The 20551-nt window shown below is 43.2% G+C and overlaps 1 protein-coding gene across 1 annotated transcript; it reads left to right on the top strand.

Annotated features, from left to right (window-relative positions):
• Positions 1-17520: 17520 nt before the first annotated feature.
• Positions 17521-20217, top strand: LOC108092228 (homeotic protein empty spiracles). The gene is made up of 2 exons (XM_017191765.2): positions 17521-18971; positions 19210-20217. The coding sequence occupies exons 1-2, from the start codon at positions 17828-17830 to the stop codon at positions 19557-19559; spliced, it is 1494 nt and encodes a 497-aa protein (XP_017047254.1). The 5' UTR covers positions 17521-17827; the 3' UTR covers positions 19560-20217.
• Positions 20218-20551: the final 334 nt, after the last annotated feature.

Raw genomic sequence — 20551 nt, 5'->3', positions numbered from 1 at the left:
TTTTTTTCTTTCAGTATTTGCCAGTGCGAAAATTAGCTGGCGTCCCTTTCTGCTTGGTTAAATGTTGCAATTTTCGAGTCGTAAAAAATTTAAATTTCTGTTTAAGCTGAGCACAAAGGCAAAAGCTGGCGAAAAATCGCAATAAAACGCTTCGGATCTTATGCAATCCCTTTTTTCGGGGGGTTAGTTGGTTGGATAACTGCTGAAAGGTTTTGCTTTGATTTGCTCTGGCATTGGGCAACATCCGAAGAGGCGTGATTTATCTTAAATGAGATCGCTCAAAAGCAAAAATGATTTCAGCTCCGTAATTGTTTAAAGGGGATTGGAGTTGCTGATTAAGTTTTCTATGAAGTAGTAACCAAACTCTGTTGAAGTTAAAACTACTGATCAACATAATTTGTACAAACTTCATTAGGTTTCTTCATTAAAATATCAAATTTTCTGATTTTAATTCCCTTAAATGCCGGTCGCGATTCCCGTGAAATCATTTCGATAAACTTCTGCCACCTCCCGCTGGCTTTATCATCGTCGTCAGTTATTTGACTTCTTTTTTATCGTTCATATGCAATCGGCTCAATCAGTTAAATGCTAAGCTGCCTCTATAATATCCCTCCTCCCCTTTTATAAGAAGTGTAGGCATGTAAATCAACACATAATAACTTAATGCTTGATGCTGCAGTGATTGTGACTGGTTAACTGCACGGAGAAAAAAATGTTTGAGAACACTAAAGAACACACATGATTCTTTAAATGCAGTTATTATTAAAATAACATATCGTAGATAACATATTTTTAATTTTATGAATTCTTGAAATAGTAAAGTTGGAAAGATAAAGTTGTTTTGAGTTGTTGTTGACTTATTAAACTAAATGTTCTTTAGACTTGTTTCAATATTTTTTCCAGTGCACCCAATGCCAGTCCAATCCTATGGCATCAGCATCAAACCAGAACTGAGGGCCAAGTCAAACTGAAAGTTGGAGCGCGTGCGCTGTGACTTAATTGCTGATTACAAATTAGCGATAAGAGCAGAGGATAAATACGAGTCTAAGGAGGAGGAAAATGGTAATGGGGGGTGGGGGTAAATCAGAGAGCAGCCCTTGGCAGTTAATTAAGACATTAACCACTGCCTGCAGACTGATTTCCCGGCAATCGAGCCCGTGATCAGTGGCAAAGAAAAGCCCATCGAAAATGGAAGCCCGGCCCAAATCGCTGACATCCGCCCACTTGGCCAAATTGGTGGTGCTGGCCGCTTATCAGCGCCCACGTGTCGCCAGCCCGCCGCTCATTGGCGACCACTTTCCGGCCATTAAAGCCCGTCACTTGAACTTTGGGCTTGTGCCGCAATTACACCTTCCTCTTCAAAACGCGTAATTGTCACGGCGGAGTTATCGATTACCTTTCACGATTACCTATCCGCCCTTCCAATCGATCCACGGCGGAAGTTCAGCTGTCACTTTCGATCCGTAATTATGATCGACGCCATATTCGACGCGCTCATAAAGTAATTGTCCCCCGGCAAAACTCACGGAGGTGTTCAATATTGTAAACAACTCATAATTATAAATTCAGTGCGTGGCATAGGAAATATTTTAATTATTTCCAATTTCAGGCGGGACAATTGCTGGGTGGGTTCTTCAAGAATTTTCGGGATTCGTGACTGCAATCAGGTAGACAAACCGATTAGAATGGGTGAATGATATAATTGACAGCGGAGTGCGATGCATACAGGAATTTCTTAAAGGGAATACTTTGATAATACTTTGATATATAATATCTGTCGTTTTGTAGAATTGTTTAAAAAAAGAAACAACTTTGTATTTCTTTTTTAGTAGTATAAATATAGCTTTTTATTCGCTTGCTAAGAAAATGAAACCACATATAATAAGCTTATGAATACAAGGCTTTTAAACATTTCTTGGCTTAGCTTAAGACCCATTACGATTTTACTACCAAAATCGGGTTCTGCCTTGACAACCACAAAGCAATCTCTTGATAACCTTAAAACCGAGATAACTCAATCGCCACAAAGTGGCCTACACACACTTTAAGCCCCATAAGGCACCATATGGCCGAAAGCACAGTAGTAAGCCCCATTCCTCGATCAGAACAGCCATAAAAATCAAACAGCTAAACTCATTGGTAATTCGATATTTTTGGTGGATTGCCAACGAAAAGCCAAAAGCGATTTGCCGAAAAAGTCCAATCAAACCGTCGGAGGTCGATAAAATTTGCAATAAAATAAATTGCCGCCAATAACGGAAAAAACTAAGACACCTACAATGTTGGCCGTGGAATTCCCAGCCTCAGCTCTGAACTACAAAAGAGGTGTAAGACAATTTTCATTTTAGCGCCGCACATAAAACATTTTTTATGGCTTTAAAATCGGCGCGAAGTAAAAGTTACACTTTCGCAATAGAAAGCCGGCCAGCGGAACGGAGCCAAGTTTTTTTTTAACTCCTTCTCTGGGGAGTGCTTAGGGCCCAAGTGCTAATGTTGCCGGCGGGTCATAAACTAGAAAAAAAGAAACGAAAATAAACCACACACACTTTGTACCAGTCGCAACCCTCGACAAATGATGCGCCCAGTTACAGTTACAGTTACAGATCCACACCCGAATCGGGGTCAGGATTTATGGGCAAAAGTGCAATATGTCTCCGGGAGGCGGGACGTCCGCCCAATGGAACTGTCAAGACATCGTATTTTAAAACAAATGCGACGAAAGTAAATAAAAACTGGACCGTCTTGGATTTCGCACACGCAAAAGGTCAAGTAGGTTGGGGAATTGGTGGGGGTTTCTCTTTCTGGCTGATGGAAGGAGGGGGAGGGGGAGGGGGAAGGGGGGTTTCAACCAACTGACATCTGTACATGACTTTGGTGGTGTTCAAAAAGTCCAGCTGTGTGGGCAACACATCTCGGCGGACTCTTCGGCTGCCCTGCGTCTTTTACATTACCTCAATTCGACAGCCATGGCGGCCCCTTGGGCAACTTTAATTGGATCGCTCGGAACCCAAGACCCCAAGACTTCCCCAGTGCGAGTTCCAGTTCCAGTGCCAAACATCCCGTCCTCTCGCTGCCATTAACCCGCTGCAATTGCAAATTTACGAGCCGGGCGTCAATTAAGTATCGAATTACAACTTGTTTAATGTCAATCTGTCTCGCCCGGTGCCAGTTACAGTGAGCTGTCCAACTATCTGTCCCCGCCTGAGTTTCAGTACGGTTTTACCCTCCTTAACCCACTGACGGACAAAACCCTTTAAAGCCAAAATTATTCAGGCCATAAAACAAGAAAATATATCAAGTACAAGTATGTGCATCTGTATATAATTGATAGCAACTAAATTTTAAATTAAGTGTTTGTAAGTTTTTAATTAAATATATAACATACTCAATGGGTACTTACCATATAATATTCTCAATGGGTTAAGGAGTAACCCCTTTTGCGAAAGAGTGTTTTTCTTGACCGATAGCAATCTCATTGGAGCTGTCAGAATTCGCATAATTATAGCGCAAATTAGCTTGTCAGTTGAGTAGAGTGCTCAACATGGCGGCAGCGTCACTTTGTCTGCTACACTCCTCTCTAACCCCCCTCCCCTCCTCCTTACACCCACCTGACCCCATCTTAACCCCCTCCACACCATGTTAACCCATTAATATGCCACACCAGATCCAATCCAAAAGCGTGGGCTGCTGACAGTCGACTATGCGAGTTTTGACAGCCCGTTGGCTACCATATAATATCGGCGGGTGAAAAACTTATTAACTGCATACATTAACATTCAATTTGAGGCGGCCATTGCTGCCCCTCGGTGACATTTGGCTGTGGACTCATGGGCATAAATCAAAAACATCGAAGAAACCTCTCCGTTCGCTTATGAATTGACAATTGAGACAACACCAGGTGGGTTTTGGGCCAGGGGATTCCCCCTTCATTTCTGTTGTCACGTTTGGGCTGTTAACGTGTTTCGGTGACCGATCGATGGGTCCGAGGGATTGGGATTCGTCAAGGGGGCTATCAGGGGGATCAGGGGAGTCAGCGGGGAGGGGAACACATGATGCCAACCGATTGACACTCGCACTTGTACAATTTTAATTAAACGCCACTGGTATTGATACTTTATCTCCTCCCCATTCCATTCGATCTGCGTAAGCATGCACTGAGAACAAAGCTATGCTTCAAGAAGAAAAGTTCATAAGAAGTTACACTGTTCTGATTTAAATATATATTTACTTTCATAAATGAATACTTAGCCTAATGAAATTTGTAATAATTTTCAATAACGAACAAGTTGAAGAAGGACTTTAAGGTCAAAAATTGTTTATTCTATTTAGCTGGTAAATGAATACTTACATAATGTGATACCAATTCTTTATAAAATATTCAATTTTTTCTTACAGTGAACCTAGCTGCCCATTAACAGTCAACGAACTCCACCCACCCACGTCTTTGTCTCCGTCGAACACATTTTTCCCAGTTGCATTGACTTTCGATTCTAGGAAACTTTTTAAGCCACAATTTATGCTCGTTTAAGGCGATAAATATAACAGAGCCCAAGTGATTGAAGCTGATTGCATTCCAGCGGACCGTTGACTGACCGCACCCGCTCCGCTCCCCCTCCCTCGCCTCGCTCCTTTGACCCCTCCTTACTCCCTTCCCCTCTCCATGGTCATGAGTCACTAGCCACGAGCAGCTGCAAAAGGCCGTAATTGAATGCGTGTCAATTGAATGGCGTCGCTCGAAACTCGCGCCCATATTCGAAACTCATATCGGAATCGGAATCGAAGTCGGCGGCCATAAATAAACGCTAAAAAGCATGCAGCGGCAATTAATAACGCCGCAGATTTGCAAAATGGCCGCCAGTTGCAACTTTACGAGCCAAAAAGAAAAGGCAAAAAAAATTACGAAAAAAAATTGGGAGAAAAGCTGTGTTAAACACGCAAAAAAATATACTTTTCTGCTAATATATTACACAATTAAGGGTCAAAATAATAACATAAAGAGTAGCAATATTGCTAAGTATTTTTATTTTTAAGAACAATGTTTTTCCTTGACAAAATATTAATAAAAAATATTACGTGCTTGCAAACCTCATTTTAATTTATATTCATGATTTATATATTAAATCAAGAACAGAGCAATCCATTGATTTATGCATCCCGTTGGCCATCGAATCTTAAGTTCAAAATTCCGATTCGCATTTGTTTACACTTATTGCATTATGAAAAACGCGGGAAGTGCAATGTGGTAGAAAAACTTGATTGATGAACTGCAATTAAAAGCGCATTTTCCTTAAGAGGCCGAGGTGATGGAAAACGAGGAAGAGAGTTCAGGGGGTACTTGTTTCCATTAAATAGCTTTTAATTGGGTGTTAAAGGAATGTGGATATGATTAACAATTTGTTAAGCTTTGTGGAATGTGAACTTTGGCCATAATGTGCACTCAAATTGTGTTTGTTTTTCTTAAAGATTTATTTGCTCTTCCTCCGAGTTTTGCATTATTCATCGCGGATCATAGAAAGCTCTTCGCCCGAAAGAGTGACGAATAGTTTTAACTACTTGCCTTACTAAAAGTAGAGCGCATTCCACACACCTTAAGGCCATTTCACCAACTTTCCACGACTTACTCACCGACCCACTCACCTGTGCCAAGCGACGACATAACGAATTTCAATTAAAGCCACAAGAAGCTGCCTTCGCGGTAATCCCTTGGACAATCATAAAGCATAAGGAATATACGAATAAAGCACACTGATTAACATCTGGCGTGGCTTGGTCAACGAAATGCGAGCCATTAAAAATTTCGCACTACAAAGAGCCGCATTCGCAGCCACATCCACATCCACATCCATATCCACATCCACATCCCGAAGGTACTAACTTGGCCAGCAAGGTGTGAGCCGCGTTGAGTTTCAATTCCATTCGGGCAGCTAATTAGCCGCCATATCTCGACGGGGGAGGAGTGGGGGGAGGGGAGTTATTCAGCGGAAATGCTATGACAAAGTGGCAAAGCTGCCTCTTCTTTTTATATACATATTTTTTTTAATTTTTATATTTATTTTTTCGGGGGCTGCATTTTGGCCACGGCGATGCTTATCCCGCAGATGAAATATTCGTGCAGACGACGCGTTGGTAAACGCTTGTCAACTTTGCTTTGATTGCGCTGCTAACAGGGGGGAAATTAATTTTTATTGCAGCCCACAGGGCGTATCAGCGATGTGGCCAACCCGCCACTTCCTCCCAACCTTTTTTTCTCGCCGTCCGCACATCTCTTAGATTTCACTTGTCAGATTCCCCAGCGACGCAGCTGAGGTATGGCTTCCGTTACTGCGAGGGGCTACTGTGGAGCGTCGCTACCACAATAATACAGAAAATACTTAAAGAGAAAAAATAAAAGGAGAAAAAAAACAGATGCACAGGCGAGGCCGCATTCAAATGCAGCCAGCTTAATTAGCCAAAGTGTTGCATGTGCTTTGCACTTTAGTTGCCGGCAAAATCTTTACCAAATTGCCGCAAACTGGCCAACAACTCCGGCCTTTTGTGCTGATGACGACGATGAAGACGGTGGACAGGTGGAAGTGCTGGTGGCGATGGTGATGGTGATGACGGTGTTGACATGCGAGGCCGGGAGTTCAAGCCCAGGTGTCAATTAACAGCTCGCTTCTCACAATTACCAGAGACTGTACACAGGTCAAGGGAATTAAAAACTTTTACCAGATTTAATGCAAGTTTCCTCAACCAATTCTAAAAAAAAAGTAACCAGTTCTATACTTCAACTACGATTCTATATGCAACCATAATTTATTACAACCTTTCACAGAAAACCAACAAGAATTTATTTCCATTAAATCAAATTAGAAACTTCAGGAATAATCAACATTAGGGGTTCAGTATTTTTCTCATGAATACTCCTCTGAAACCCAAATTCCTACCCATTATAAACCCAAAACAAATGCTCCAAATCATTTACGAGGAAAGGGAGCCGGAAAATGTTCTCAGTTAATAAAATGCAATTGAGTAATTGCCTTTCACATTTCATCAAAACGCATCGAATAGCTCAAGTATTTTATGGCGCTTTCAACGCGTGGAGATCGAAGCCCTGGCTATTCTCCCATATAAATCACAATGGAAAACCTCAGGTCGCCGCAATAAAAATTGTAATTAATTGCGGCTTGAAATGTGAAATGAAAAACGCAGCAAACAAATAAATAAATACACATATTTTTCGGAGGCAGGCAGCCGCAAAGTGGAGCGTTCGTGCCTAAAAATAAACTGAAATTAATCATGCAACTAGCGATGACGGAGTTTTCCCACAGTTTTATTAGGTTGGAAATCATATGGTATGTGGCATACAATTGACCTCCCAAATGAAACCTAACCATTACGAAACAAACCAACTAACGCCGAAGTTAACCAACTAAAAAGCTAACTAGCCGCCAATTATGCCAAAGTGTTTTGCCGGTCTTATCTGTCCTCCGATTTCCGCGGAATCAGGGGGCCTTTGAAGTCGACCGACTGGTGGACAAAATTATGAAAACACAATTAAAATTATGTGCTGACCTTAATGAGTTGATTAAATCCGAAACATAACGACAATTCTGTTTGAGTCTCTGTCGATCCACTTGGCATCTGAGTCACTTACAAGCCGCGGCCATTACGCGGTGCCCTGTAACGTGTACACCCCCTAAACTGGACCACACACACGGATCGGATGCTCGACGTGCGTCAGGCCATTTGTCGCAAATGTCAACGACATGACGCCGGAGGCGGTGGAGGACCACCCGGATCGAGAGTGGCCACTTAGGCCGGCCTATAAACACGTCTATCGATGCTATCGTCGACCCCGAACTAGCCCAAAAAATAAGTTACTCATATTTCTGGAATGCCAACAGCAGGAGGATGGATGGCTGGCTGGTTGGATGGTTGAATGGTTGAATGGAAAACCACAAATGCCAAGCTGGCAAAACTATTAAAAAATAACTGCGACGCGTCGTAATTCGCTCGAAACTGTGATAAGTCACTGGACAGTCGGGCGATCCTCCGGAGTTCGGGAAAAAACCCTCATCAAGCAACGAGTTCATCATCTTTTTGACAGCCATACTAATTGACGAGACGCGCATGCGCCGTGGCCATAACAAGATATATGGCCCAGATGACAACCCAGCGCGGGCATCGCTATATAGGCATCGGCATCGGGATCGGTATCGGCATCGGCTTGGGCATCAGCATCCAATCTGGACTTTCGTATAATTATGAGCTTAGCGCCGGCCACGGATCGCCTTAATTAGCCCTATGCTCCATGCAGAGCGGTACAAAAAATATATATACACAATCAGGGGATGTATCGGTTTCAGCAGAAATATCAATCAAAATGTGAAATTGAAACGATTGGGCAAATGATTGGCTCACTGAGCGACCAACTGTCAGTCATCCCAGTTCGAGTGGCGTGACGAACAATGCGGCTTTGATTTCAATTCCGAATCCGAATCCAAATCCACAGCCACTCTGACTGCGGCCTCCGGTTCGAAAACAAAACTCGGTCTGAAAAGTGTCAGAGAAATCAAATCAATTTTAATTAGGCACTCGGACGACTCGTCTCATGTGTGTGGGGTCTTTCTGCTTCTCCGGCGGATTCTGCTTGGCAAGTGGCAGCTGATTAAAAACACAAACTGCCCGCTGGCTATGCTCAAATCGCTTTAAACACATGACTAGCTCTGCTCTCTAATGTACACAGAGAGAAACTAGAGAGTTTGCAAATTATTTGTAGAAATATTAATAAATTGGGTGAAATCTGTTTACTTAGTTACAAATAATTGATTAAGTTCTATTTAACTAAAACTTCTTCAAACAAAGTAAATATTCACAATTTAAGGTTTTACTTCGAGTACGTTCCTTTTATAGAGAGAATAATAAGTTTATAAGTAATTGAAAACTCGAGGCTTATTATTTAACATATTGACAATCGAAAAGTGATCGAAATATTTACAAACCCTCATCTTAAGCTCTGTAATCTCTTCGAAAAGTTTCCCAAAGTGCATAAAAATACCCGAACGTGCATTGACACCCATTGCATGCAATCGAGTGACATCGAATGGATTCGAATTGCCCCGAACTGAATGCCCCGGAATTGTTCGATTTTATGCGGAGGCATTTTGATTGTTTTTTTTTTTTTTCAAACTGAGGACAGCGGCACGGGCCGCGTCTTTTGTCGGCCAATTAGCTTTAATAAAAAGTATTTCAATAAATAATGTTGACAGTGGCGAAGACATCATAATCGGCGAGGGCATTTGCATTGATAAGGCCGGGGCTCGGCCACATCTAAAGAGCCGCCGTGGAAAGTAGCACAAATCTAATTACACGGCCAAGTGGCACAAAAAAAGAAGCCAGCATAAAGAAGCCGCCCAGAAGAAAGAGGCCGCCTGCACATGCTGGGCAAATTAGATAATGGCATGCGCAAAATGTCCGTAACGAAGCTACTGTTCACTCTCGAAAATATCCGAAAATATCGGAAAACATCCGAAAAACAGGAGCAGATCGATGGGATTACGCAGTGCATGGGTTCAAGTGGCCGGGACTCTCAGGATCTCGTTCAGGATCCCTGAAAAGTCAGCGACTTGCGGGTGTTCCCCTTTTCCCACAGCTAAGCCTCGGATAATGCCACATGTGAGTGTGTTCTCTTCGTGTGCGTGTGTGTGATGATTTTTCGGAAAACAATTACGGATCAGGAATACTGACTCACTTGTATGATCCTCGGTACGGTCAATGGGCATTAAATTGGCTTAAATTAAGTCAAGTATGTGAGGCCATCAGGCCGAAACTTCCCTATATTCCATTTTCCACGGTTCGCCCTTCACTTCAGTCATCTAATAATGGACGCATATGAGTTGTATTATCCTCATTTTTCCCTGCCTGTTTGGGGTTATTCTTCCAGCGAAACAATGCCCCAGTAGCTCCGGTACTTCAAGGGGTGCTCAGGTCCTTCACTCCGATTCTTGTCATCTTGTTGACTTTTTGTTTCGTAATCCTAATAAATTTAAATGACGTGCAATGTGTACACGAAGGTCTCCTAACACGAATCCGTTGAAAAGGGTACAGAAACAGAGGCGTTGATTTCAAAAGGGTTAAGAAAGATAAATTTCTACGTGCATTATATTTTTATTATATTATTATTATATTTTTGAAAACTTATAATAAAACGGTTGTATCACTCACGAACAAATAATCTACTCAAATAAATAATAATCTAAACTTTAATAAAATGAATCCCCTTTTCCACTTTTTTACTCCACCTCTGCCTGAGCTTCCCATTTGAAGGCTAACAACTAATTGAACTCTTTTTAGGTAAATTCAACCCCCTTCTCAAGAGTTCTTGTTAAGTAGCGAAACCAAGAAGAATAGTGTGAACCCATTAAAATTTAAATACAAAAACAATTATCAGGGAATTTTTATAATTAAATTCATAGAAACATAATGCAGATGGAGAACTGGAACTCGCCGAAGATCAACGCATGAGGGCCGACATATTTTAATTATAACTTTAATAAGCCCAACTCAACACGCACTCGCTGAAGAGGAGAACGATGAACAACCCTGGTTTTGCTTTTAGTTTTGGTTTTTGGGAAATCTTGCACCTTTCCTCTGCCTTTTCCAGTTGCCCCGGGCGGCACTTCATTATTTCCCACTTTGTATTTAAATCCGTTTTGATCCTCTTGTATGTTTGTGGCTTAACTTTTTGGCTCTTTTCGCTTCTGCAACGTCGAGGAGAATAGAAACTGGAAAATCTCACCCTCTTCTCTGGTGAAGAACACCCGCACGTTGCGGGGTTCCTGGCTTCGGACTTCTTCTGACTTTTGTAACAAGATCAACATGTTGAGATCGGCAATCTGGCCAGAATCGGCAAGCCAGTGGCAGAAATCAGCTGGCATTGTCTTTTGGCCCTGGGTTCCTTGGGATTGATTCCTCCGTTGATCCAGTTACCGTTTGTCGGCTTGTTTGGGCCCCGAAGTTCATATATGTTCCATTATCGCATTGTTGGATCAGCTAAGATTCCCTGATGGACGGCTACCGTATGACAGCCCACTGAACTCATCTAGGTAGTTGTGGATTCTTTTCCGGATTCCATTTGCACGCCATTATGTTGCAATGTTTGCAGTTGTTTTGGATTAGCTTTGAGCAGGGGATCTGATTAAAGGGAATTTGATTCGGCAATTTCCTGGGTATCTGTCTTTAAAATGAAGAGGTAAGCTATATAGCTTTTCTGATACTAAGATATTATTAAAAAAAAATCCATTATTTATTTAAGCAAATTGTAAACTTAAGCAACCAAAACCCATCAAAATGAATTAAATGTGAATCTGTATTCCAGCTTTGTCTTCCAGGCTATTTTTTATTAATTGTACACCCTTTTCGGGATAAGTCCTTCAAATCTAACCCCGTAGCCCACCACTATTTTCCATTTATTCCGCGATGCACTTGAATGCCGTCCGTGCACTTAATCAACACACAAATCCTTTTAATTTAACACGCGCCCGTTTGCATTCGCGTCTGCCATAATCCTTTTCAGTCTGTCCGCCATTTTGGCTAGAAAATGCGAGGAATAAAGGGGTGTGGAGGGGGGAGAGGGGAGGCTGGGGGGTTGAAGCACCCCTTAAGTGCTGGCAGACGCTCGCGGGACAAACACAAAGTGGCGGCATTATTTGTCGCAATCAAATGCTGATGATGTGCCTTGATTATGCGCAGCAATTGCCTGTGAAAAATGGCACAGACAAGCGCGCGGAGCTTGAAACACAAACAATGCGGCCAGAGAAACGGGGTGGTTTTCCCATTTCCCAGCGGTTGGCGGGGTGGCAAAAACCGTTCCTCGAAAACGTGCCAGGCGACAGCGTCGCAGCATGAAGGCGAATATTATTTAAATGGCGTATAATAATGGCAGACTCCGGCTGCAGGACAGCGTTCCGTAATGATGCGCCTCGCGGAAAGTCTGCTGCCGCCGGAGGACTTTGGCAAGCGGCACAGCAATCACAGTTGCCCCGCCGACAGCTGGCAGTCCAATCAGGATGCGCCACCCAGCCGCAGCTTATTATGGCAGCCCATCTAGGACGACATCGCAATCAGCCGGCGCTTATGGCAATTCATTTGTTTAACGACCAGCGCTCAAGGCCCACAAACCAGGCGCAGACTTTATATCTTAGTCATGGGGAGGGGGCCTGGGAAAATGGCGACACAGTCTCATCACAATTAGGGGTTTTCGGTGGGAAGATGTTTTGAAAGTTGTTCCAGAACCATACAATCTTGAAAAACGATTAAGCTCGCTAAGTTTTCGCTTGGTTTTCAAATTTATAACATGAGCAAATAAAAACCTATTTAGGTTAAAAAAGTTAATTGTGTTTGCTGAAAAACTAGACTACAAGAGTAGTTTTTAGAGTCACGGCCAATTAATTTATTTTAATTTATGGCGCACATCCGCAAAATTAAGTTACCCCTCGGAATTAAGTTACCCCCTCCAAGCGCAACTCACAAATCAACCCTCGTTATCTTGCCTTTCTCCAGCTAATTTCGCTTTTATTAGGTTTGGCAATTTGTAGCTGGGTTTCCAGAGACCAGGCAGTCGGGGATGCTGAATGGATGAGATGCTTTTTGGAGGAAGGAAATCTGGGATATACATTTCATTTTTACATTTGACGTTTGCACAACTGCCAGAGGAAGAATCGCGAGCGAAATGAGGCGCAATTTACAGAGCTCGTTGCGTGTAAATTGAGTCATCTGCCAAGGCACCCCGTCGAAAACCCCCACCACCCCTCCTCACCTCACCTCCTCTCAACAACCCCCTGCCAATTGCCATTCTCATTCCCATTCCCATTCCCCAGATCCATAACCATTTCCACTTTCCGCTTTTTTTCGTTTGGCAGCAGCGACATTTTCAAGTAACATGCACAAATTTATTTCATTTGTTGTTCCCAAAACCTCCCTTTCCATTTCCATTTCCCTTTTCCATATCCCTACTTTGCCAGTCATTCGACCATGTCCGCATATCCCTATTCCCGTATCCCGAATTCCCTCCACCATTCGGCGTTTTCCCGAAAATTTACATTTTTATGAAATTTTCGTTTTTGTTTTTCATGCATTTTTACAAATTTACACATTTGTTGGAATTTTTTATTGGCTGTCATCATTAGTTTCGATATGGCCAGGGGTTGGGGATTCGCTTCTGGAGGGTGGGGAAAGTCAGGGAGTGGGGCAGTCGACAAGTGTGTGGGCGTGTAATTTATAAAGTGTTTGCCAGGGGAAAATTTTCGGGGGAGTATATGATAATATATGTTCGGGGGTGTGGAAAGGGGGGAGATCTGCGATAAGGATGAGAAGAGTAATTGGTTTGGCCATCAAGTTGATGGGGGAGGCATATGTGTGATGTGGATGGTGAGGTGCTGAATACCAAGAGGGCGGTACTTTCCGATGTCTGGCTAAAGGTCTCTTGGGGTTACTCAAGCGGTTACGGGATGATCTGGGGGATTTCGAATTCGGTTAGCTGGCTCTACGGAATTTGGCTTGGGAATGTACTTAGCAATTGAGTATTTAACCACAAGGATTTAGATGAGTCTTACGAGACTTTAATGTTTCTCAAATTAATCGGAAGCAACTAAAACTTGTATGAAGGTGGTTAGGGTTTTTGATTTAAGAAATGTATAATTGAAAGTAAGTTGAATTTCATTCTACTGATGACTATTACATTTTCAAATAAATGAAGCCTTTATATTATAACATAAATTTCGGAAACAAGTTTATTCCTTTTTTATCAGCTCCTACAAAATTTAAAAACCTTACTGTTTCCAAATCGGCCCGATCTAATCATATCATGCCGGCTGCTCATAAATCCAGTCCGACTGTCCGGATCTGGCAAAACGATAATGACACACGAACAAAAGTGCCTGTCAGCCAGATATTACCAAAACGAAAGTGTCAACTAGCCAGGTCAAAGGAGGAGTGCAATCAGGAGCAGGGGAGCCCACTGTACCGGTGAAAAGTCATAAACATTACGTTGATTTTATTTCGGCAAGTCGACTACTATATTTTTTATGCCCGCTGCGAGTTGCGAGCTGAGTCAAAGGATTGTCTGTCCTTCTGCCGGCCACGCTCGAATGCCAGTTACGGAAAATGTCATAAAAATGCCTGGAATCTGTGATGGTTTTCCACTATTTTCCGCTGTTTTGCACACACGTACTAAGCGGAGGAGATGCACTGTAATAAATAACTAATCCAGATACAAGAAAAGTCATTAACAACTAAAATAAATAAACAAGAAAGCATTTTTTCATTTATAATGCAAACTATAAAACAACATAATTAAGTGATATAATAAAACTTTATATAAAAAATAGAGCGTTAATTCTTTTGAAAACGAAGGTTTTTTTTTTTTTTTTGAATGCATAGTTTAAGAGGGAAAGGGATTCCAGAAGAGAGTTAGACATTTTTATGACATTTCCCTGACTACTGTTTATTTGCTTTCTCCACGCTGCCCGCCCTTCCTTATTTTTCTCGAGCACTTTTCCGACATTTTAAACATTTCTTTTGCCGCTGGCACTTGGCCTTTGTCAGATTTTCCCTGCATTGTATCATGTCGTTTGTGTAATTTTTATGATTGTCAAGGATTAGATATAAATGTTTTATGATGTTGGCCCGCTACCACAGTTGTGGACCAGAAATTGTGTTTTAATATGATTTTACGGCTTTGTGGTAATTCGGAATATTCCCAACTTGATTGGCTTCGATGTGGCGTGCCTGAAATTCCAAATTATCCGATCCTTCGCTCTGGTGCACCCTTTTTGTGGCGTTTTCCCTCCAAATGGGACTTAGGCTCCTCTTGAATTTTTCCTGGAAAACGGCAGGCTCATCACAGTCCAGTTGTTTGATGTTCTTAGGACCGCCACGCCCCCTGCCCCCGAAAACTGCTGTCAGTCGCTACCAAGTCCAATTTCCCCTCAACGAACGCGTGAAAATGCAGCCACAAAAGTCGATGTCGATCCATCATAATTCCTTGGGTCGCGTGGATTTACAAGCGCCCAAACTATCGGTAGATCGTTTTGGGAAAAATATGAAAATAACGAGGAACTGTGAAATCGATCGATGGTATTTGTGTTCTGGGAACCGCAGCTAGCGATGGCGCTTGTCCTTCAATCGAGTTGCCAGAAATTAATTACATTTAAACGCTTGGCTCCCCCGAGAGATTTCCCCGTGGCTGTGCCAAAAAAAAAAAAAAAATGTAGAAACCGAGAAAATAGGTCTGGAAACACACTCAATTCAAATGAATCCAAAACGCACACTCTAAACGCCAACTCATCATCATTAAAGTCAATTTTTCTCGTCTTCTGTTGTCTTGTTTTGTTGCTACTCAACAATTTCTGGCCATCGAATTGGACAAAGGGAATTTCCCACGTTTTTCATTGTTTTCCCAGCAAGAAAAAAACGAAAAGACAAAAAGTGAAACTGCTGTTTTTTTTTCTGCCTCTCTCCAATTCTCCAATTTTCAGCTGAACTAAGATCAGAAATTGGACTGTGGATTTTGGAAGGAGGGAGGTTCGTATAGGTGAAATTGCATCACGCTGGGTTTCGGTTTCTGGGGAATTGTTTGCAGGCTGGAAATTGTTGATTTTGACACCTTTTGGGCTGCTGCACATTGTGTTCGTCTTTATTTCCATCTAATAAATGCATTTGTGCCCTTTGTTTTCCCCCCGGCTGTGTGTTGCATTTTTTATGGTTTTCGTTTCGTTTTGCGAACCCTGGCAGGGGGTCATCTGGGTCTGGGGAATCTTGCTCCTGGCCACTTGACTGCCGCTGGTCCTGCGGCATCAGGATATCTTTATTCGCTCATTAGCAGCACGATTGTGCTGGCTGCAGGTCCTTCAGCTCCAGGAGCTCCTGCTGCGAGGACCTCAGCTCGGTGGGCGTGTGAAATTACCTAAAATAAAAGGTAAATTGCGTTTTTCGCCAACTCAATTAGGATAAGTTCGTCGGAAGGTTGATGGAAAAATACAGGAAAATCTTTTAATTAAATTCCTTGTATTGTGATCTTATTAATTTTCAACTTTGAACTTGTAACATTTCCAAATATTTATTTCCAACTTTCACAACCTAATCGAAACCTATGTTGAAAAGCCGAAAGCAAGCTTCACACACGTTTTGAACATTAGACCGCAAATCAAACTGAATCAGCAAAAAATCGTTGAACTTTCGACAACATTTCGCCTTGTAATCAAAATCCATTAGTCAACATAATTAAGCTTTAATGGACTTGAAAGTTGTTTATGTCTCGCGTCGATTCGAACCGAAAGCCATGTGTAAATATGCGTGGCTTAATTAGCAGCCATAAAAATTTGATAGATTTTAATCTAACACTCAAGTTGTTGCTGCGATTTCTAGCCCATAAATCTCAGAGTTCGGCGACGTTTTTGAAGGCTCTAACTGATAACACAGTGTGAAAATAACACTACCAAATATTATTTGTTCGCAGCTGAAAGTGTTTTGAAAATCGTTCGGAATTTGATAGGAAAATCAAGTTGTGGCCAAGGGGACGGAGTGTTACTTTTAGCACGTCTCGGCCACTGATGAACCTGCTCTGATTTAGATTCGGAATTGCGATTCGGACACTACATAAATTATGCAAACTTTGTCGTGTGCCAAAAAAAATATAATGCCCAAAAATTAACATCTAAATCGTAGCGAAAAAAGATAACCCGGTAGCACATGTCATAAAACTGTCCCGATTGAAGTTTTCGAGGATGATTTATTGGAACAGTAGCATTTGAGTGCAACCATGGTGTGGAATTGCTAATAATACAGAAACATTCTAAATATATTCCGAGTTTAGTCCTATTAATATTGATGTATTCCTTTTTACAGATTTCCGCAACAACGTGACCATTTCCAGCAAATTTCTTTACAAATCTGGCTGAACCATAAATTTGCACAACAAAAATCCCCCAACTTAATCCCCGGAACATGGAAAATATTTAAAAAAGATATCCCTGTAAGCCCCGAAAACCCTTTCGAACTTCTAGCAAATTTGGACAGAGTCCGCAAACATAGACATTTAGCCACCTGGCATTAGATTTCCATTTAGCGCTCGTTCGGGCCGAGAAATGCAACCGCAAAAGCGAGAAAAAAGAAAACAAAAACTATGAATGGCAGTTTAAGCCAAATTACACAAAGGCCAAGAGCAACAACAACTGGCTGGCTGGCTGTTCGAACGGAAGCCATATGCAGAAAACTGAGCAGCGGTAAACGCGGCGCATTAAATTGGTCCCGCCCCGTAGAAAGCAGCCATTTCGCTCACTCGCACTGGGATACATACACCATATCTGGGGTAGATAAAATCCACAAGGCGGGGATGAAGAAGATGGCTATAGAGTGTCTGTGAGTGTGGATTGCTGCTATTCGCTTCCCTCTCTGCCAACTCAAAACCGGTTTGGCCTGCGCGAGAGAGACTGACTCTCGCCGACATTCGAACAGCGCACACTTGGTGGTTCCACAGTGCTCTCCAGATTTATTCAGACATCGAACGTCGTCGAGAAAACACGTCTATAGTCTTCCGACAAATCGAGCGCGTCGATCGCTAAAGAATTTCAAAGTTTGCCGAGTGCGTGTGTGATTCATATATGTTACAATACATTCAAGCGTTACAAATGCGTCGCTTAGTGTGAAAAATACTTCGAAAAATATAATAAGTTAAAAACAAGAACAGAAGGACTTCCCTGAGGATTACAAAAAACCAAAAACAGAAAACCGTGTTTAGCCCCCAAAGAAAAAGGCCGCCAACATAGCCGAACTAACCGCCGTATTTATGACTAAGATGATTCCGCCGGTTCCCACCGCCGCTGCAGCCGTCATGATGCCCACGCCCAAGCAGAAGATCGGATTCAGCATCGAGTCCATTGTGGGCAACGATGTCAGCACTGCCGCCGGCAATTCGACGCCCACCGACAACGGGCCGTCCAGTCCGCCGCCCGGCGAGCGGAATGTGCCCGGTTCGCCGCCCCAAACGCCGCCGGCCAGCCTTACCCTGATACCGGGCTCACCTCCACACCACCTGATGGCTCCTCCCGCCCATGGGTTGCCCTATCCGCATCCGCAGCAGCAGCACTTGCCACCGCAGCCACATCCGCATCCGCATCTCTCGCCCGCCCAGCAGCACGTTCTGCACCAGCATCTGCTCATGCAACAGCAGCAGCAGCATCCCGGCACTCCCAAGAGCCACCAGGACATCCAGGAGCTGCTCCAGCGACTGCACCACAATGCCGCCATGGCCAGCGGATTGAGTCCGCTGCAGACACGCCTCTCGCCGGAGGCGGATCAGCCCAATCCCGTACCGGTTTCCCTCAAGCGCGAGCGATCACCTGCACCACCTTCGATGGAACAGGCGGAGAATCCTGCCCAGCGCATCCAGCCACCGCACACTCCGCCGAAGTCTGTGAGCCCCCAATCCTCCCAGCCATCGTCGTCTCCCACCCTGCTCATCAGCAGTCCGCATGCCACGCCCCCGCAGCAGCAGCAACCGCAACAGCCGCCCAACTACCCAAAGCCCGCCATGATGCATCCCGGAGGAGCGGGACCCGGCATGATGATGCCAGGAATGCCGCCAGCGGGACTCGTGCGTCCCTTCCCCATGGGACCCGGTGGACCGCCGATGCCGCAGGGACAGCCGGGAATGCCGGACATCAAGGCCCTGCCGCCGTACATCAATGCACCGCCAGAGCTGCCGCCCCAACACAATCCGCATCTCATTGCCGCCGCCCAGTTCCAAATGGCCGCCGCCCTGCAGGCGGGACATGTCCTTGGACCCGCTGCCGCCGCCGCTGCTGCCGCCGGTCTGCCGCCCCACGCCGCCCAGTTTATGCCCAATCCTGGAATGGCCAGGGAGAGCTATCAGCTGTATCCTTGGCTGCTGAGTCGCCACGGAAGGATCTTCCCGCACCGTTTCCCTGGAAGTAAGTATCTTAGAAATTAGATCTTGAAATAGATTTTCAGAAAAGGATAGGGACGGCTAAAACTTAAAAATATTTTAAATTGAATACCATCTTGAAGATAATTTATTAAAGAACTAAACTTCTTCTATAAGAAATTTATCAATGGGTCAGAAAGTATAAATTTTTATAGGGCATATTTCTCTGTTAAAAATATTTTTGTAAAATCGATGACTAACCAAGTCTCTTTCTTTTTTTAAAGGCTTCCTAGTGCCCCCGTTCCGCAAACCGAAGCGCATCCGCACCGCCTTCTCGCCCTCGCAGCTGCTGAAACTGGAGCACGCCTTCGAGAGCAACCAGTACGTGGTGGGGGCGGAGCGCAAGGCCCTGGCCCAGAACCTCAACCTCTCGGAGACGCAGGTGAAAGTGTGGTTCCAGAACCGCAGGACCAAGCACAAGCGGATGCAGCAGGAGGACGAGAAGGGAGGAGGCGAGGGCTCGCAAAGGAATATGCACAACGGCAGTGGCGACGAGGACGACGACGAGCTCATCGACATGGAGATGGACGAATGCCCCAGCGACGAGGAGCACGAGCTGGACGCCAGTCACTAGAATCCAGGAGAGAAATCCTGCGGCGGTCCGTGAGTTCCTTAACTTGGCAAACGAAAAAGTCCAGTTCCAGTTTTCGAGGGTTCCCAGTCGAACTTCCACGAAAGTAACATAGTTTGTTTTGTTGTGATATATTCTTAGAGCGATCTTAAGGCGTTAGGCTATAACCTGTACATAGGAAAGTATTAGTTTCCACCTCCCTCTCTCAAGATCCGTGCCAAATCCTTGCGAAGAACCGAGGTTGAGTAGAGCTCAAAGAAAGCAAGTTGTTTCCTCTATCTTTCCAAAATATCTGTTTAAAAAAAAAAAACACTTAAAAAAGAATCTTAGGCTAGACACAAACTATAACTGTACAAATTTATTGGTTTAAGCGTGTAAATATTCATGACAAGCATTACTTTTAATTAGTGAATTTCTCCAGAACAAATCGTACTCAAGCCACTACCTATTGTATAATTCTTGTATATTGTATGACGATCTAGCATTTATTTATGTTTAGTGTTAAGCACGAACCTCTAGAGTCGCTCAACTGCAGCTGGATATTATTTAAACCCGTTTAATACGTAGCCCTAGTTGCTAGTAACTAATTCCTAAGCCAAGACAACATTAATGTAAGAAGTACGCAAAAATATTATCATATAAAATATAAAATATTCATTATGAAAAGAAATCGAAAAGAAAATGTTTGTTGGACTTATTTTGGGAATGGGTTAAAAATTATTTTGGATGAAATAATCGGAAAATAAAAGTGATAAGATAATCTTAATCTTTAACAGTTTCTGTAAGTGTAAAATATTGAACACATGCATGTTTTTTGTATGCGGCTTAGCTTTTTAACTGCCTTCCTCGACTTTACTTTCCTTAAACATTTTTTTAACGTTTCGTGTTTTTATTTTTGCATCTCCGCCCTCTTTAAATTGAGTTCGTCCCACTGTGTGACAGAGTTAAAAATTATGCGCCGTCAATTAATTAGCGTGTGACATTTAACATTGTTG

Source organism: Drosophila ficusphila, unplaced genomic scaffold, assembly GCF_018152265.1.
Source record: "Drosophila ficusphila isolate 14025-0441.05 unplaced genomic scaffold, ASM1815226v1 contig_791, whole genome shotgun sequence".
In the NCBI taxonomy this organism is placed as follows: domain Eukaryota; kingdom Metazoa; phylum Arthropoda; class Insecta; order Diptera; family Drosophilidae; genus Drosophila; species Drosophila ficusphila.
This window is presented reverse-complemented; position numbering and strand designations above follow the sequence as displayed.

Coding starts and splice junctions, on each gene's coding strand:
- LOC108092228 (XM_017191765.2), top strand. CDS start 17,828: ATGACTAAGATGATTCCGCCGGTTCCCACCGCCGCTGCAGCCGTCATG. Junction 18,972..19,209: donor CCCGCACCGTTTCCCTGGAA/GTAAGTATCTTA, acceptor CTTTTTTTAAAG/GCTTCCTAGTGCCCCCGTTC.